The sequence below is a fragment of the Nylanderia fulva genome, unplaced genomic scaffold (assembly GCF_048542155.1).
Source record: "Nylanderia fulva isolate GAGA-0341 unplaced genomic scaffold, ASM4854215v1 Scaffold2, whole genome shotgun sequence".
NCBI lineage: Eukaryota > Metazoa > Arthropoda > Insecta > Hymenoptera > Formicidae > Nylanderia > Nylanderia fulva.
The window spans coordinates 5954899-5972452 of NW_028190263.1; the positions used below are offsets into that span (position 1 = coordinate 5954899).

General features: G+C 33.7%; 1 protein-coding gene across 3 annotated transcripts in view; it reads right to left on the minus strand.

Moving 5' to 3' along the window:
* Window positions 1–385: 385 nt before the first annotated feature.
* Window positions 386–17554, minus strand: part of LOC114942841 (uncharacterized) — a 253515-nt gene continuing 236346 nt past the window's right edge. For all 3 annotated transcript variants that reach the window (XM_085482053.1, XM_085482054.1, XM_029318290.2), the window contains exons 10-11: window positions 6548–6757; window positions 386–3978 (exon numbers count right to left, since the gene is read on the minus strand). In XM_085482053.1, the coding sequence (XP_085338179.1) occupies window positions 3340–3978; window positions 6548–6757 (849 nt within the window). In that variant the 3' untranslated portion in view covers window positions 386–3339. The remainder of the gene's footprint in view (window positions 3979–6547; window positions 6758–17554) is intronic.

Here is a 17554-nt window from a genome sequence, read left to right on the forward strand (position 1 = left end):
TTGCGTATGCCTGTCAATTAATGATTATTTATTATCGACGCTTTGCAAACATCCTAGAGCATGAATTTCTTAGAATTCATGATAAAAAAAGCTACGTGTTTAATTTATTAACATATATGTATGTTAATAAATATATTATTAGCTAATCAACAATATCATCTATTTTTGTAAAATCTTGCACTGCATGTTATATTCTTTTTAATAATCGTATTTGTACTTCTAATTAACAATGAATCGAATGCAGTCTTCTTGTCTTAATAATAATGATAATATTAAATAATTGGATAGTTTTATCATCATATATCGTATTTCTTTTTTTTTTTTTTTTGCAAATTTGCTTCGCATATTCATATCAAACGGATTGTGTACGATTATCGAGACAAAATTCTCAAACACATATTACATTTATTTGGAGAGGATATGTGTACACATATAAATACATAAATATTTATAATAAAATTATTCAAGTTGATTCCCGGCACGTGCGAATATGTCGGGCACTTCAAGTCGCCGCGGGCTTAATCGCTCAGCCACGTAATTAATGTATGCAATTGTGTGTGGTGTGTATTATATATATATATATATGTATATGTGACCATCAACTTCAGTCTTGCCGAGTGTTGGTTTTTTCGTAAAATGGGCTCACAAATATCAACAGATCGCGCGGTTTAATTTCTCTTTCGCGCCGCGCGGTTTAATCGAAGAGATTCTTATGTACATAGCAAACTATCAAAAATGACAAAATTCGTCGTACACACGCGCTCGAGCGGGAGCACTTACATATCTAGTTTCGGATAATAAAAGATTACGCAGGATGCTGCTGTACGTCCTTGGAAAAACACGAAAAGGGAGAGGAAATTCTCAACGAGTAACTGTCCTCTCTATAAGCGCCAGACAAAATCCGAAATCATGAATCAAAAAGTCAATCAATCTTAGTCTTGTGTTTTTGATATTTAAGCTGTAATGTTCTTAGTAAATATATCAGAGCTAATTATTCTCTAGAGTCAATTAATTATAGAATATTTTTTAAGACACAGTTTTTTTCCAAATTTCAGACTTTTAATATATAGAATATATTTTAAAAAATGTAACAATTTTTTTTAAAGAAATTAACATATGTTTAAATTGAATTTAAGGCGAAATTAAGTCCTTTTTTCTAGTACAATTATTATAATAGAAATTTCCAATTGAGAGATTTAAGAGAATATTTTTGTATATTATTTTTATAGTTTCTTAAATATATTTTCGATTTATAATAAAAATTTCTATAAGATTCAATACATTTATTTCTTTATAGTATATATTATGTATTTGTTAAAATTGATGTCAGATTTTCGATCGGCGCTTTATATAAGGCGAAACTCAAAAATCAACAGACTCCCCTCGCGTTTCGTCAATTGCTCTCTTTTATTTCTATTACTGGTTCCAGTTGAATGGCAGTTATCGTTGGTGCAATTGATCACGATCGAAAATCAATCGAAATCACGCTGCGTAATATCATTCAATTCAGTTCATATGAGATACGTTTTATTGGATTCGTAGCATCGCAGGAACGACTTTCTAAAATGTCTGCGTGACATTGATAAATGATATCAAAGCATTCGCTACTCACATCTAGCGCTAAAAATGATCGGATGTCTATTCACGATGACATTTAGGAGGCGATTTTTTATTAGATAACGATATATATTTTAACATCAAGTTTAGCGCTAAATGCAGCATGCGAAGAATACGGATCTTCAAGTATAATTTGGCAGTCATCTTAATTACAATAATTAATTACTTTATACAACAATAGCTTGCATTGGTGCTTGCCTATGTGTGTACTCCTTATTATAGAGAATTACGAATGTTCGACTTTCTTCTCTTTCGCGTCTTTCGCGGAGGAAAAAACGCGTAATACGTACGTACGTGTATGTGTGTTTTCGTGTGTGTTCTACTGTTTAAAATTTACTCTATAAAATTTCTTCAAATTCCCAACAACGCGCCATTCTTTCGGTAAAGTTACCGTTCACGCCGATCACAAATGACAGTCGGTCGTAACATTTAATAATAAATCGTGTGACGATCGTGTGATCTATATATCGCTAAATAATATATTACTCTGAATTGTATCTTACATCTCCATCTAACAACAACGAACGGTACTTATGTAATTGCAACAGCCTCTTGTTTTCCCGCTTAAATATTCTTCTCGCCTCGCGATAAGTATTTCCGTTTCCCCTCGTTCTTCAAAAAATATTAAAAAGGAGATTCTTTCACGGGGCATTGAACTTTCTCTCATCCAATCGACTTTTTGAAGATTCTAACAATAATGAGATTTATTCATAAGAATCCATTGCGATCCATAACTATGATGAATTATATAAATAAAATATGAATAAAAAACGCAATTTTGCTTAATTCTATTTATTTCGAAATTTATGATAAAAATAATATTTGTGCTTCTAAAAATAAAAACTTTGTTTGCAAAAGATTAATAGAAAATATGCGAAAAAGTCAATGAAAAATAAAACAAATATATATTAAATGATTATTATAATATCAATAATGGTGATTATTTGAGAATTATTTTTAAAACAATCATGTTCTTCGCCTAAGAGCAAGATTATTCAAAATGAAAGATAAGTTTCTGTTTTATATTTTTACTTTTAAAAAAAGTCTGCTGTTGCCAATTGGCATGATTTTTAATTCATATAATCCATCATCAATGGTCAATGATATTCACTTTGTTAATAAAAATCATTTTCTATATAGCATAAATTTATTTGATTTTACTATTTTGATACCATTAGTTTTTTAAAAATGTTAGATGAGCGAAAATACGTCCCATTGTCGCAATGAATCGTCCTCGAGAGCTAATAATCGCTATAATCTATAGAGTCTATATTGTAGATAAACGCGCCGAAACGCACGCGCAGGAAACGAAATCACAGTAAGACAAAAATCCATAAAGTTAACCCGCATTTCCTCTTGTATATTCTCCTACATTTTCATCTCTTCTTCACCGTGCGTCACACGACTGAAATCGACGTTGATACTCGCGATATATTCTCTGATATATTCATCTCCTTTCTAGAAAATCTGTATTATATCTCTGTGTTTATCTACCGCCTTTTTAATTCTTTGTTTGATTCTCTACATCTTCCTTCGGAGTACTTCCTTCTATCGACTTTAATCCTTCATCTCGCCTTTTCTCTCTGAATTCTTTTAGTCCCACAGTCTCATCCGCAAGAAGAGATCAAATCATTTCATACGAACGATTCTTCTTCTTCGTTCCTTCTTGCCTCGGAACCAATTATTCCAGGGTAACTTCTTCCCGAAACCTTCGCGATCTCTTCATTTCTTCTTGCCCCGACCGCCCTTCTGCATCTTCGTGATCTTCAGGCGGCAATTAGGACCGCCGGTGTAAACCACTTCCGTTCTGCCACCCTCCTCGGCCGCGGTCACCAGAGCCTTGACCGATCTCACGTGCACGTCTTTGGCGCTAATTTCCAGGGCGGTTCCCGGATAACGATCGCGCACGCACTTGCCAATACTGGTGGCCTGCATCTCGGTGAGCTCCACGCCGTCCAGGCACAGCCAGGTGAGGCATTGCAGATGCGTGAGGATCGTCTGGACGAATACGTGCTCCATTTGCACCCGCTTGGCGCTGTCGGTGACGATCAGGCCGTTCGCCCTGAGGAAGCTCAGGCCGCACAGCTTGAAGTACTTGGCGATCTGCCGCATCGTCCGGTCGCTGTCCTCCAAGGTGATCCGCCAGAAGTTGATCCGGAGCGACTGCAGACCGCGAAAGTGCGCCGCTAGGCAGCAGAAGAACTGTTGCAGGATCTTGTCGTCGATGAAAAGCAGCGAGCCGCTGCTGCCGCCGATCGTTGACTTGTCCAGCGACAGGTCGAGCTCGCTCAGAGACGTGAAACCCGCCAGGAAAGGAAGCAGCAACGGACCGCGAAGCGCCAAACGATCATTCACTGTCACCTGCAATCAGAAATCATTACCTCAGTAAATCTTATCGGTCGCAATTTGTTTCGCTCGCTTTTGGTGGGAGAGATAAAAAGAGGGACGTATAGGGCGTCCTTAAATTTTCCAACATTTTTTCTAAATATATTTATATATTTTTTTTTTCATTTTTTTCTTAGTCTTTCTAAATGACAACTGATGGAAAATAAACTTCAAAGGGTAAGAAAAATTTATATCTTAAATAAAGTTTAATTTAGAAAAGTTTTTAAATTAAGGATTTTTTTTAACGAAACTGTATACATCTTTTAGTTTTTAAGAGCTTGAGAAGATCAATCTTAAAGTCGAGAGAATTTAAATTAGCTTAATCTTCTCAAGCTTTTAACAAAAGTGGGTTAGATGACTGTTATATCAAGTTCTTCAAGGAGAGAGTTAATTAACAAAGGTACTTAACGTTGAAAATTGAAAACTCGCGTCAGGCAAAGACATTTTTGTAAGAAAAAAACTGGACTAAATTCGCGAAAATGAAGAACGCTTGCAAAGTTTGGCGTTTTATTCTAAGATCACCCTGTATACAAGAGAAGGGAAGCAGAATCGGGAGTCGGCTTAATGCGAGGACAACGAAGATGAATGTCGAAAGGGTCTAAACCGTTCTTTATTTACCGTCGTCGTGGCATAGCCGATTGTAATTGCTCGTGTAATAGAAAATATATGAGTTGCGTAGATAAAGAAAGGAGAGCAGACCAAATTTGACGAGCGTAGAATTGGCATTTTGAACTGTGAATAAGATAAGTCACTCCAATAAATCTTCTTTTTATAATTTTACAGATGAGTTCTCATCTTTTATCAAAATAAACTAAGTAGAAAAAATTGTGTACGTCATAATTCAAATATTAAATATTAAAAATGGTTGTTTCTATTGACGTGTCACGTGTATTATCCTTATAAAGGTGTAGCTGGTGGCTACACGTTGATGATATAATTGACATATCTTGCATTTTTCAAGCTTATAAAAATAGCTGAATTCCTGGCATTAGCATTTCGAACTGTGAATAAGATAGTTAGTCCAATATCTCTTCTTTTCACAGATTCTCATCTTTTATCGAAATAAATTAAGTAGAAAAAATTGTATACGTCATAATTCAAACATCATTAAATATTAAAAATGATTATTTCTATAGATTTTATTTACGAGTCACGTGTATTATCCTTATAAAAGATGCTGGTAGTTACGTTGATGATATAACTGACACATCTTGCATTTTTCAAGCTTATAAAAAATTTCCTAGTTGAATTCCTGGACAGAGATGCCTGGATCAGAGTTTCTCGACCAGATTACCAGGGCAACGATATTAGGCGAGGAGACAATATCCGGGATATAGTTCAGCACGTTCACAATTTCCTGAATAAGGTCAAAATTATCAAGAAGAGGAAGAGATGATATTAGACGCGGGAAAACCATATATTTGGTATTTCGGTGGGCTGAACCGATTTTCTTCGTGACGTGTTTCATGAACCGCGGCGGAGATTCATTTTTCAAGTGGAACGGATCATCTCCGTGAGACATGAACCCGGATCATGGAACTGTTTCTGCCCTGGAGATCGAGGCGCGGGTGTATCTAATGGATTCTACGAGATCTCGGAAACACGATAGCTGTACAACCTTATATACATTCAGGCGGAACTCGGGCAGAGAGACGGACAGTTACATCTGGCCTCCGCTAACTGACACCATGATACCATATGTGTACGTGTGTTATCTTCTCGTAACGATACGGACATCCGCACTTGAAGACATGTAACCGCATCAGTGGATAGGCAAGCTTCGTATGTTAGTCCAGTATAATGGGATTGCATATGTTATTAACGTCAGCGTTGTTATATTGTGGGACCAGATTTGTAAGCGAGTTTATAAGCGAGTTAGACTTAATGGCTTCCCTTTCTCTATTATATATATATATATATATATATATATATATGTATTTTGCATATTCCATTTGGAATAATATTGTTTAAAGTAATTCATAGTCATTTTATACAAATCTCCTAACTTCGCTGCATAAACAATAATGATATTCTCATTGTTAGTAATACATACACGAATATTGAAAGCGTTTGAAGTGGAAATTTTATGATCAAAAAATGAATTAAGAAACAAAGACAATTATACTCTTCGATATTTCGATTATCACTTTCAGAGTAATACAAGAAAACAAGAAGTCTCTTCTCATTATACGTATGTATTTTACATATTTCAATTTTGAATAATATTATTTAAAGTAATTCATAATCATTTTATTCAAATTTCTTAACTTTACTATGTAAACCGTGATCTTCATTGTCAATAATACATTCATGAATACTGAAAGCGTTTAAAGTGGAAACTTTATAATAAAAAAAATAAACTTTTGAGATTTTTTGAATACTTTGATTTAACTAATTATAAAAATAAAAAAATATTGCTGTATGGTTTTCATCCTAATCAAATTAATTAAGAAATTTCCATTTAAGAAATTTTTAAGACAATTATAATCTTCAATATTCCGACCGACTATCAGAGTAATACGAGAAAACCATAAGTCTCGCTCACCTGGAATCCGGCTAGTCTCAGGAAAACGATCGCAGGACAAGCTGGAGGTGGTGCAGCTCGGAGAAGCTCGGCGCCGGCATCGTCGCGACGTCCTAATCTTGAGAGAGGACCCTCGTGCACCGCTAAATGCAAACGTGCGTTGCACAGACTCAGTTCACGCACGCTCGTGTATCTCAGCAACTCGGAGAACACCGCTAGACTGTCGGATTCCTGTTAAAAGCAGATCAATTATATTACAATTTAATTTAATAATTGATTTAAAAAAATATGTATATATAATATATATACAATTTCAAAATGTTTTCTATAATCATTTTCGAATTTAATATCTTTATTTTTATTTTCCGTATGTTATGTCTTACTTGATACTGCACAAAGAGAATTTTCTTTTAGAATTTACCTTGAAAATCATGGTAATCGTATCGCAGGACAATATGGTATTGGAAGAATTTTTACAAAAGTTCCTTTGATTAATAAAAAAATATTAATATCTACCACAATAAGATATATCAAAGTTCGATTAATTTTATTATGTACATATTATAATATTTTTTAATATGGCAAATGTTAATCAAAGAAACTCTTATGAAATTTTTCCAATACCAATAGTCCTACGATTACCATGATATATGTTGAAACAGTTGATTTGCTTTTACTTTGACAAGAGGAAATATTAAAAATTAATGATTTCGAAGAAACGTCAAAAAGAATGAATTCCACGTTTTAATCGACTGGCTCTTAATTATAAAATACAATATATTTCTTAAATTTTCATATAATTAATAGATTAAACATATATTCTTTTTCAAATCATATCAATAACTTGAATGATAAATGCAAGCATTAGCTTCACATCGCCTATATAAGCTACACTCGTATCAGCTACAATCAGGGTGCGCTTAAACGCACTTTACATATCATCTATCCGACTAACTCCACGTTTTAATCGACTGGCTCTTAATTATAAAATACAATGTATTTCTTAATTTTCATATAATTAATTGATTAAACATATATTCTTTTTCCAATCATATCCATAACTTGAATAATAAATGCAAGCATTAGCTTCACATCGCCTATATAAGCTACACTTGTATCAGCTACAATCAGGGTGCGCTTAAACGCACTTTACATATCATCTATCCGACTAACTATGTTACACTATGTTAAAAGCTAAGAACAGTTAATGCTTCCGTTAAATCGCGCGTAAACCGATGTATAGCAGAGCCGCGAAAATTCCTCGTTCGACGTCAGAGTCAGAATCCGTAACATCTTCGCGCAGCTTGAAGATTCGCCGGAGAACTCCGGTTAATCCTACCCGGGTGTGTCGTACCTCGTCACTCTCCGTATATACCCGAATTACTTAGGTCTCACTCGACCTAATCTGCCACGAGAATGTCGTTAAGTCGTATACGAGGAAGGCGTCTTAGCTCTCTCGCGCTTCGTCATCGCGACGACGATATCTCGCCGACGACTTACACGATCTCTCCCGGCGATATTACGTTATTCCGACAATAAGACACCGAGAGGGAAACTGCGCGCAACGCGGATTATAACGCTGTGCGTCGCCCGGGGATGGTAACACGGAATTAACGAGGCGATTAATCTAGCAAAGTCGCATCTTCCGCGAATTAATCGAGGCGCTTTCCGGGGCTTCATTTCGCGCGAGGACGAATTCGTCGAATTTCTCAGGAGAGAGAAATTTTACATCCAAAGTCTCTCGTTCTCTCTCTCCCTCTCTGCGTGCGAAAAGCGTTTAAACTTCTATTAAGGGTTAAATTAAATGCGCCATCCAATTAGATCTCCCTTCTTCCGCGATATATCGAACGGAGAGGCCAACTGAGAGAAGGAGATCCGGAAACTTGGAAAGCAGCCCTCTATGTGCTACGTGTTCGTTCGATCCTCTGCAGCAACCGAGGGCGGGACACGAACGATATAGCTTCATTATGCAAGAAACGTCGTCACGTACGAAGGTGCATCTCACGGGAGACGAAGCAGAGCGAGGAGTTCCTCCGTGGAAAACTATGTAAGCGGAAACCCCCGGCTGTGTTTGCCCAGTTTACGCGCTGTACATTAAACGTGTACGTTCATTAATAAGGTAGTTTTACTTTCGAACCTTATGCGAGATTTATGCGAATCTCCGGAGCGCTGCGTGCACCAAGCTTGAGGGAGTTTCTGCGCCGGAGAGAGAGAGAGAAAGGCAGTTTTTCCAGGCGATATATGCAACACGATTACGCCATCGAACAAGATTGATAACGAGATAACGTGAGTTATTTTAATTTTAATTTTTAGTAAGTTGTTTTTTTTTTATAAACGCTTTTTAATAATAAATATTGAAAAGTGCTGTTTGGATATACGAAAAGCTCTGTCTCTTCGTAAACTTTGCTTATTACATATGTATATCTTGTTCAGATTATTTTGTATTATTATATAAAGAAAGATATTATTTACAATCTTGTATAAATATTTAAAATCTGTGAAAAGTATATTTGTTAATCACTTCGTGAAATGCGAAAAATAAGCGAGTTAGAGAAATTTTGTATTATAGGCAACTGATTTTAATTAAAATTTTTGTGTAAATAGTTTTTTTACAAACGCTTTTTAATAATAAATATTGGAAAGTGCTGTTTGATAAATACGAAAAGCTTTGTCTCTTCGTAAACATTGCTTATTACATATATGTACATATATCTTGTTCAGATTATTGTTAAATGCATTTATCTTATTATAAAAAAAAGTATTATTTACAATTTTGTATAAATATTTAAAGTGGGTTAAAATATATTTCTTAATCATTTTATAAAATGCGGAAAATAAGTGAGTTAGAGAGATAAATTCTGTATTATATTACGTTTAACTCGATAATATCGATAGGATACCGATAGAATATTCATTTTTTTTCCTTTGCCGTTCGGCTCTTTCGAAGCAATTTAAACATCAGTAAATGTAGAACAATATAACAATTCCCTTCTCGATTTGATTAAAAAAGTATCATGTAACGTGCAACATGATGATTATTCTATTCCAGTGAGAGCAAATAGGGTCGAGGATAGATTTCATTCTCGAAAGGACATGTTCGATATTTATTTGCTTTGATCGATCGAATGAAAAAAAGATTTCGATATTAGTAAATAATTTTAAAAAAACAAAGTGCTTATAGGCTTTGACAGATTATTACATTTTATTGCACATCGAGTGCAAACACCACAAAGTGATAATGTATATAATTATTCGTGATCGCATATACATACATTATTATATACGTGTGTATATATTGGATAAATACCTACGATTTAAATAACTGAGAAATATGAGAAAAGATATTTAAAAATTGAATATTTCATTTTATGAATAAAAAATCATTTTAATGTTAATGTAAAAAATTTAAATCACACCAACATTTTAAAATACGCAATATATGTTATATAAGAAATTTCAACTCGTGTTTGTCGGAAATCTTTGTTGTAAAATTTTAGAAAACGCTGTTGAAACTTGGACTATCTCGAACTAGGGAATATCTTGTATATATATATATATATATTGTATATTCGTAGTCTGTCCACATTCTAGTTTCTCGACTGTGCGATATGCACACTTTAAATTTTCAAGCGTGAATGCATGTTGTTTGTGTGTGTGTTCCCATGATAATATTAAACTTTATATTACACCGTGTTTTTTTCTTTAATAAAGTTTCTAAACTGGACAAGGTCCATAACAACAGTTCAGCTCCAAGGGTCACTGATATTCAGTGACCCAATTAGTTTATTTATTATTTCTATTTCTTAATTTCTTGCCTATTGAAAAACAATTTATATATATTTTGAGGAAATAAATAATTAGATAAAAAATTTCACAAACAATAAAACACAACTATAAAGATATTTTTATCTGTTTATACGATTTCTAAAAACATAACACACTTGAATTAAATATACATATACACAAATACTTAAATAAATTCTTACATTCTTTATCATATACTTTTTTGATCAAAATATATTTTTAAGCGATTAAAATTGTCTGTTTGAATAATTTGTGTGATTTGTATTATTTTTAAAAGCTAAATCTTCAAATCTGTTGGGCCACATAAGATTAACAAACGTGAAACAAGAGCGTAAAATGTAGCGCGTTCGCAGTCCTTTGAGATTTGTCTCGTGTGTGGAAAATTCTAAAGTAACGCGGGATTTATTGTTGCTAACCGCGATATTTACGAGCGGTTGATATTTATTGCTTCCTGACAAGCGCTCGTTCACGAGCGTCGCTTCCTGGGGATCGCTTCGTTCTCCAAACCGGCTCGCGAAATTCTGGCCGGTTCCATCAGCGCGAGGCTGAAGAGCGGAATGAATAAAATCGCGCGACGTTGAATCCGGCACGTCGTCATCGAGATGAAAAGCGGACACGAGCACAGTACATACGCAGGGTATCTAGTAAAATTTGAAAATAAAATTTAAGACCATTGCCAGGACATTTCGAGGAAATTTGCACGATTTTCCAATAGTATATAATAAAGATGTACAAGAGACTGAAAACTTTATTTTCTTTATCAAGTCGATATATAACTTGCATGTTCATGAAAATTAATATATTACAAATATTCTATACATATTCTCTTATATTATATTTGAACACTTCAAATCTATAACTTATGCGTAACACATATTTTTGGACTCCTAAATAAAAAATATATTGTATTATTCACAAAATAAGATGAAATATTTTTTACTCTAATAATCTCAATTTTTAGAAGCAACGAAAAAATCAAGCATCTACGAAAAATTTAAGTGCATTTCCAGGATTTTTAAAGAACAAACAAAATTCAAGAACATTTCAAGAACTTTAAGGATTTGTAAGACGGCTAGACACCCTGATACGTGTCTTGAATTTGTTTTTTTTTGAGACTATATTTAAAACGAAATGAGAGACGACACGAGAATCCGTCTTTGATATTATTTCGCGATTCGTTAACGAGATTATTTTCTTCGCGTTCGCTAGAGATTGTATATTATTTGATGCAGATGCATTCGATGATGAAGTTGCGGAGAATTATGGTCTTCAAGAAGGAATGGTACTATTTCGGGATCTTAAAATGTAATTTTGAGTAAAGTTGCGTGAACTTACATGTACATAAACTTTCAATTCTCAACTCAAAATTTCAAACTCTCACAGCTATTTGCTCTCTCAGCTCTCAGTTATTAACCTTCAGCCCTGAATTCAACTTTCAACTTTGAGATAAGTAGCGTTCATTTGTCGAAAATATAAAACTTGTAACAACGTAAAAATATGACTTTCCACAGCCTGAAAATAGTTCAGATGAATATTTATTTCTCTTATGTTTTATCATTACTAACGAATTTGCATATCTCATCATTTTTGTATGAAACTAACGATGTTCATGTGTAATATAAAAATGTCAAAATAAATGGTGAATAAACTGTATGCATACGTGTTGTAATAAATTTGTTGCCTCGTTGAAAAGAAAATATAATCGCGAAAAAATAAAATATCATATAAATTTCTTAGAAGATTGACATTTCGGTTTAATTAAAGTAACATAATAAAATTGTTTATTAAATTGTACTATAAGACGTATTTGTTCTCCCAAAGTCTCGTTTGCACAAATAAATTATTTAAATAGTTTTTATTTTCGCACAACAAAAAAAAATATAAAAAAATAACAGAGCATTCGTAAACGAATACACTGAAAAACTCCATGAAAAAGGTAAATTGCAGCAAGTGCCAGCAAAAAGCACGGAATGAGCACGAAACCGCGGCATTTTTTGTAAACCTGCGACACGAAAAATCCTTCACCGTTTTTTCCTGGAAGCTTTTCCGTTTCCCGGATGAAACCGTGGATGGAAAAGCTTCATCGCGTCTCATCTAGTATAGCAGCGAGAAAAGGCCGAATTCGTCGATGCAAAAAACCATCCCGGATAAACAATGAGACGAATACAGTGACGTAACCAGATGGGATTTCTCCAAGTTAAATTAAGCTTTCTAATTATTTTATATCATACACAACAAGTGTTCTTTTCCATGTGAGACAAATGTAATTATAATATATAATAAAAAGATAAAATAAATTTATTATTAACAAAAACTAGTTCTAAAAAGAGCAATTAAATAAAGATTGCACAATAAATAGCGTTCGATGCGCCTAATGAACGAAAATCGAGCGAGTATAGACACCGGAATTCAATGTACGTATTTACATTCGGATTCAGTACATTCGAATAGATCCCAAACACGTGAGATTGATTCAACCAATTAATCTAATCAATTAACTGTATACTGTGTATACTGATGTCAACGAATTCAATTAATTTTACATTTTCTATTCTCTTCTTTGCGCATACCTATCATCTCAAAGAGTAAACAAAATGCAGTATTTATATTCATTCTCTATACTACTATACAATTATTCTTTCTTTATTTATTTTCTTTTCATAAAAAAATATGTAAATTTTTTTAATTGATAGATTTTTGAAAAGAAAATAATTTTATTTATATGATACTATTGTAAATAAATTTATCTTAATAAATAAATAAGTAGGATATTAAATCCGTTGTATTTTGCCATATCATCTGATTACGCTCTTGCATGAAGGCTATAAAAATATCGTCGGTCTTTTTTTCTCCGGAAGGTCTCTCTATCCTTGGGAGATAGGGGTTGCAAAAAGAGGCACCACGTATGTCGCCCAGTTGCGTACCGCACGTCCTCGTAATTCACCAACGGGGGATTTGCAGCGTATGGAACGTGTGATACCGGTTTCATGCATGTGCTCATCTTTCTCCACTTTCTAGAAATAGCGGTCTTCTCCTTTTTTTTTTTTTTTTTTGGGAGGGCGGGAAATAATTCCCGCCGGTGGATCGTCAGATTTACGAGGGCACTCACTTGGCACTCACTCGGCACTCCGGCCGAGCGTGCCAAGTGACTGGAATAATGCCGAGAAAATTGGCCGAAATTACGGAAGACGCGAGGATCGCGTAAGAAACCCTCCGTGACTATAAACGACACCAGACTCGGATGGTCCGCTTTAAAAAGAATTTTTTACGACCATTTTCGAGAGGGTTCCGGACTTGTCTCGTGTAAAAGTGGAGCCGCGTTTCGTGATACGGCGAATTTTCTACGCGCAGTGCCTCAAAAAATTACGTAATCATTATGTGCACATAGTTATATGATACAGTAAAATAACGGGTAATGTATTGTAAATATTCCGGATGAAGGTAAATCTAGAAAATGATATATGCATTGTACACGGAGCAAATTTTGCAGTATAAATTACATGAAAAATACATTTCCTTTTATAATATTTATTGTAAAGTTGGAATAAAACGTTATTGAGATATTTATTATAAAAATTGTAAATTATGCATTTATTTTGTTGTTTGGTGAATATTATGCATTTGTTTGTGTACTAAAATATTTAGATAATTACAAAAAATATTTCTTTGTAAAATATAATACCTACATAATATTACTGAATAATATGATGATTTCTCTTATATATGTTATGTTCCACGATTACACAAAAATTATACTGCAATTGTTTTACAATAGTGTCTCCATGTCTATATAAAACGTACACTGTGTAAAAAAAAATGTTAAATTTTTCCCAAATTAATATATCGTTGCACTAAATCAGCGGAGAAAGAATGTGATGTGAAAAATTTGGCGAAAATATTTAATTTTAGACCGAGAGAAGATAAAATCAAATATGCATAAAATTTACAGAAAAAAATCCCGGCAAGTTTATCATTCAATTATTATTAAAAACGCACGATTTTTCATCAAAATCAAATATTCATCAATACGCGTATTCAGAAACATATGTGAAACGTTGCGATAACACAATTCTGCTTCATTTGGAATGGATCAACAATTAATCTACAACTAATCTATGGATTCGCTAGAGTTCGGATCCAATTGGGAATAAAGGGAAGCGCTTTGATTGAAATGAACGGGGCTAAGTAATTCATCGGGATTCATCTCGCGTGTCTCACAACCTAAATAGATCCAATTTGTACATTTGAATATGCGGAAAAATTAGGGGCAACACACGAAGAGAATTTTCTCTTAGAATTTACCCCGAAAATCATGGTAATCGTGGGATAATATGGTATTAAAAGAATTTTATAAAGTTTTTCTCATTAATATTTATAACAATAAAAAATATTAATATATACATAGTAAACATGTACATTTAAATATGCGGAAAAATTAGGGGCAACACACGAAGAGAATTTTCTCTTAGAATTTACCCCGAAAATCATGGTAATCGTGGGATAATATGGTATTGAAAGAATTTTATAAAAGTTTTTCTCATTAATATTTATAACAATAAAAAATATTACTATATACATAGTAAAATTAATGGAACATATATTTTATATCTTTTTGTGATAGATATCGATATTTTTATTGTGGTAAATATTAATCAGAGGAATTCTTATAAAATTCTTCCAATACCATATTGTTCTACAATTATAATTTCAGAACTATGATTTCAAAGTAAATAAAAGAAATATCTCTCCATGCAGTTTATAATTTAAACGAACGCATATTTTATTTAATATTTTATTTTGAGAAAAGAATAGTTGGAGAAAATAAAAGAGTGAATTGTTTTTTAACGGAGCAGAGAATGTAACGTTTCGCGCACGTGATTATCGCCGGGCAAAACGAGATCGATTCTGTAAATCGAGAATTAAATTCGGTAATTACTGCACGTCGCGCATATATACATACATACATACGTATATATACTTGTCGGCTTGTTGATTATCGGCGACACGTGTCGGCTTCGTAATTTATGTTATTCGCGCTGGCAGCATTTTATGCGGCACAATGGCTCGACGTGTCTTCGGGGTCGGAGCTATGGTATATGGCGAATAATGCCGGAAAATTAGGACGGAAGGAAGCGGTGTTTAATAGTTTCCGACGCAAATTGATTCCCGCTAATTACGGAGCGTCGGCACGAGCGCCGTATAATTTTCTCTTTTCGCCGGTTATCAATTATTTTACAGCTTCGCGGGATGCCGCGGGACTGCCTTTCCAATAGACCGACGTAATTTTGATGCATTATTATTAAATAGCTCCTCTTCGTTCGTCGCGTCATAAGTTTGCTCTTGTCACCGACGAAAAATATATATTTGTTTCCCAATTTTGCTGACAGCTGAAAACTCGATTATTATCTCTCGTTTATAGAGAGCAATTAACATTATTCCAATTAGTTCCTATTAACTCCTTTTTAATTAACTTTTTTGTAATAAGATAAAAATGTCATTTTTCATCACGTTATTTTAGAACTTTGAAATCTCGAAATACATATAAAGTGATTATTCTGTACTTCTTATTTTATCAAATTATAATTGATCTTTTCTTTTTACCAAAAACTTGTCGATAAGTATTGTAATTTTTAACACAATGCTTATTAAAGATATATGTTAAAAGTCGGAGAATATGATTTTCTTATCATTTATGTGGCGCCGTTTTAATTAATCCTTTTGTAATCAGATAAAAATGCCATTTTTATTATATTATTTTACAATTTTTATATTCTCGATATATAAAGTGATTATGCTATATCTCCCACTTTATCAAATTATAATTGATTGGTTCTTTTTAGTAAAACCTTGCATTTGTCGAGAAGCATTGTAATTTTTAACACATAGCTTATTAAAGATACGTTAAAAGCCTAGTCGGAGAATATGATTCTCTTATCCGTTGTTCGTCCTCTCGAAGAGAGCTCATTTAATAAAAATGCCATTTTTATGATATTATTTTACAATTTTTATATTCTCGATACATGATTATGCTATATCTCCCACTTTATCAAATTATAATTGATTGATTCTTTTTAGTAAAACCTTGCATTTGTCGAGAAACATTGTAATTTTTAACACATAGCTTATTAAAGATACGTTAAAAGCCTAGTCGGAGAATATGATTCTCTTATCCGTTGTTCGTCCTCTCGAAGAGAGCTCATTTTCTGAAAACTTAATTTTCCACGATAAATTACATCGCAGCCATGTGCATCACCGTTTTAGTTAATTCTTTTGTAATCAAATAAAAGTGCCATTTTTATGATATTATTTTACAATTTTTATATTCTCGATACATGATTATGCTATATCTCCCATTTTATCAAATTATAATTGATTGATTCTTTTTAGTAAAACCTTGCATTTGTCGAGAAACATTGTAATTTTTAACACATAGCTTATTAAAGATACGTTAAAAGCCTAGTCGGAGAATATGATTCTCTTATCCGTTGTTCGTCCTCTCGAAGAGAGCTCATTTTCTGAAAACACTTTAATTTTCCACGATACATTACATCGCAGCCATGTGCATCACCGTTTTAATTAATTCTTTTGTAATCAAATAAAAGTGCCATTTTTATTATATTATTTTACAATTTTTATATTCTCGATATATTATATAAAATAATTATACTATATCTCCCATTTTATCAAATTATAATTGATTGATTCTTTTTAGTAAAACCTTGCATTTGTCGAGAAGCATTGTAATTTTTAACACATAGCTTATTAAAGATACGTTAAAAGCCTAGTCGGAGAATATGATTCTCTTATCCGTTGTTCGTCCTCTCGAAGAGAGCTCATTTTCTGAAAACACTTTAATTTTCCACGATAAATTACATCGCAGCCAGATGTCGCGCCGTATTTTCCCTGAGAAAAGCCTCGGCTACAAATTCATCGCGAAAGCCGTAAGTTACGAGGAGGAAATGCCGTTGGCTGGTGCGTTCCGCTCACCTCGTATCTTACACGTCGCGCTAAAGTAATCAATTCCTTTGTTCGCGTTTTCTATAGACCGGCGTCAGACGCAAACACCGTGTGTCAACCACGTGTGTGCGCCGCGTATATAAAAAGGGCCAGGAAAAGGCGGAAAAGGCGAGTCGCGGAGTCCGCGTTGCAGGTGCAGCTGGCCCGTTAAATTTTATCAGGATATTCGCATTCACCCCAAACCAACCCTCCCCAAGGGGGTCACCG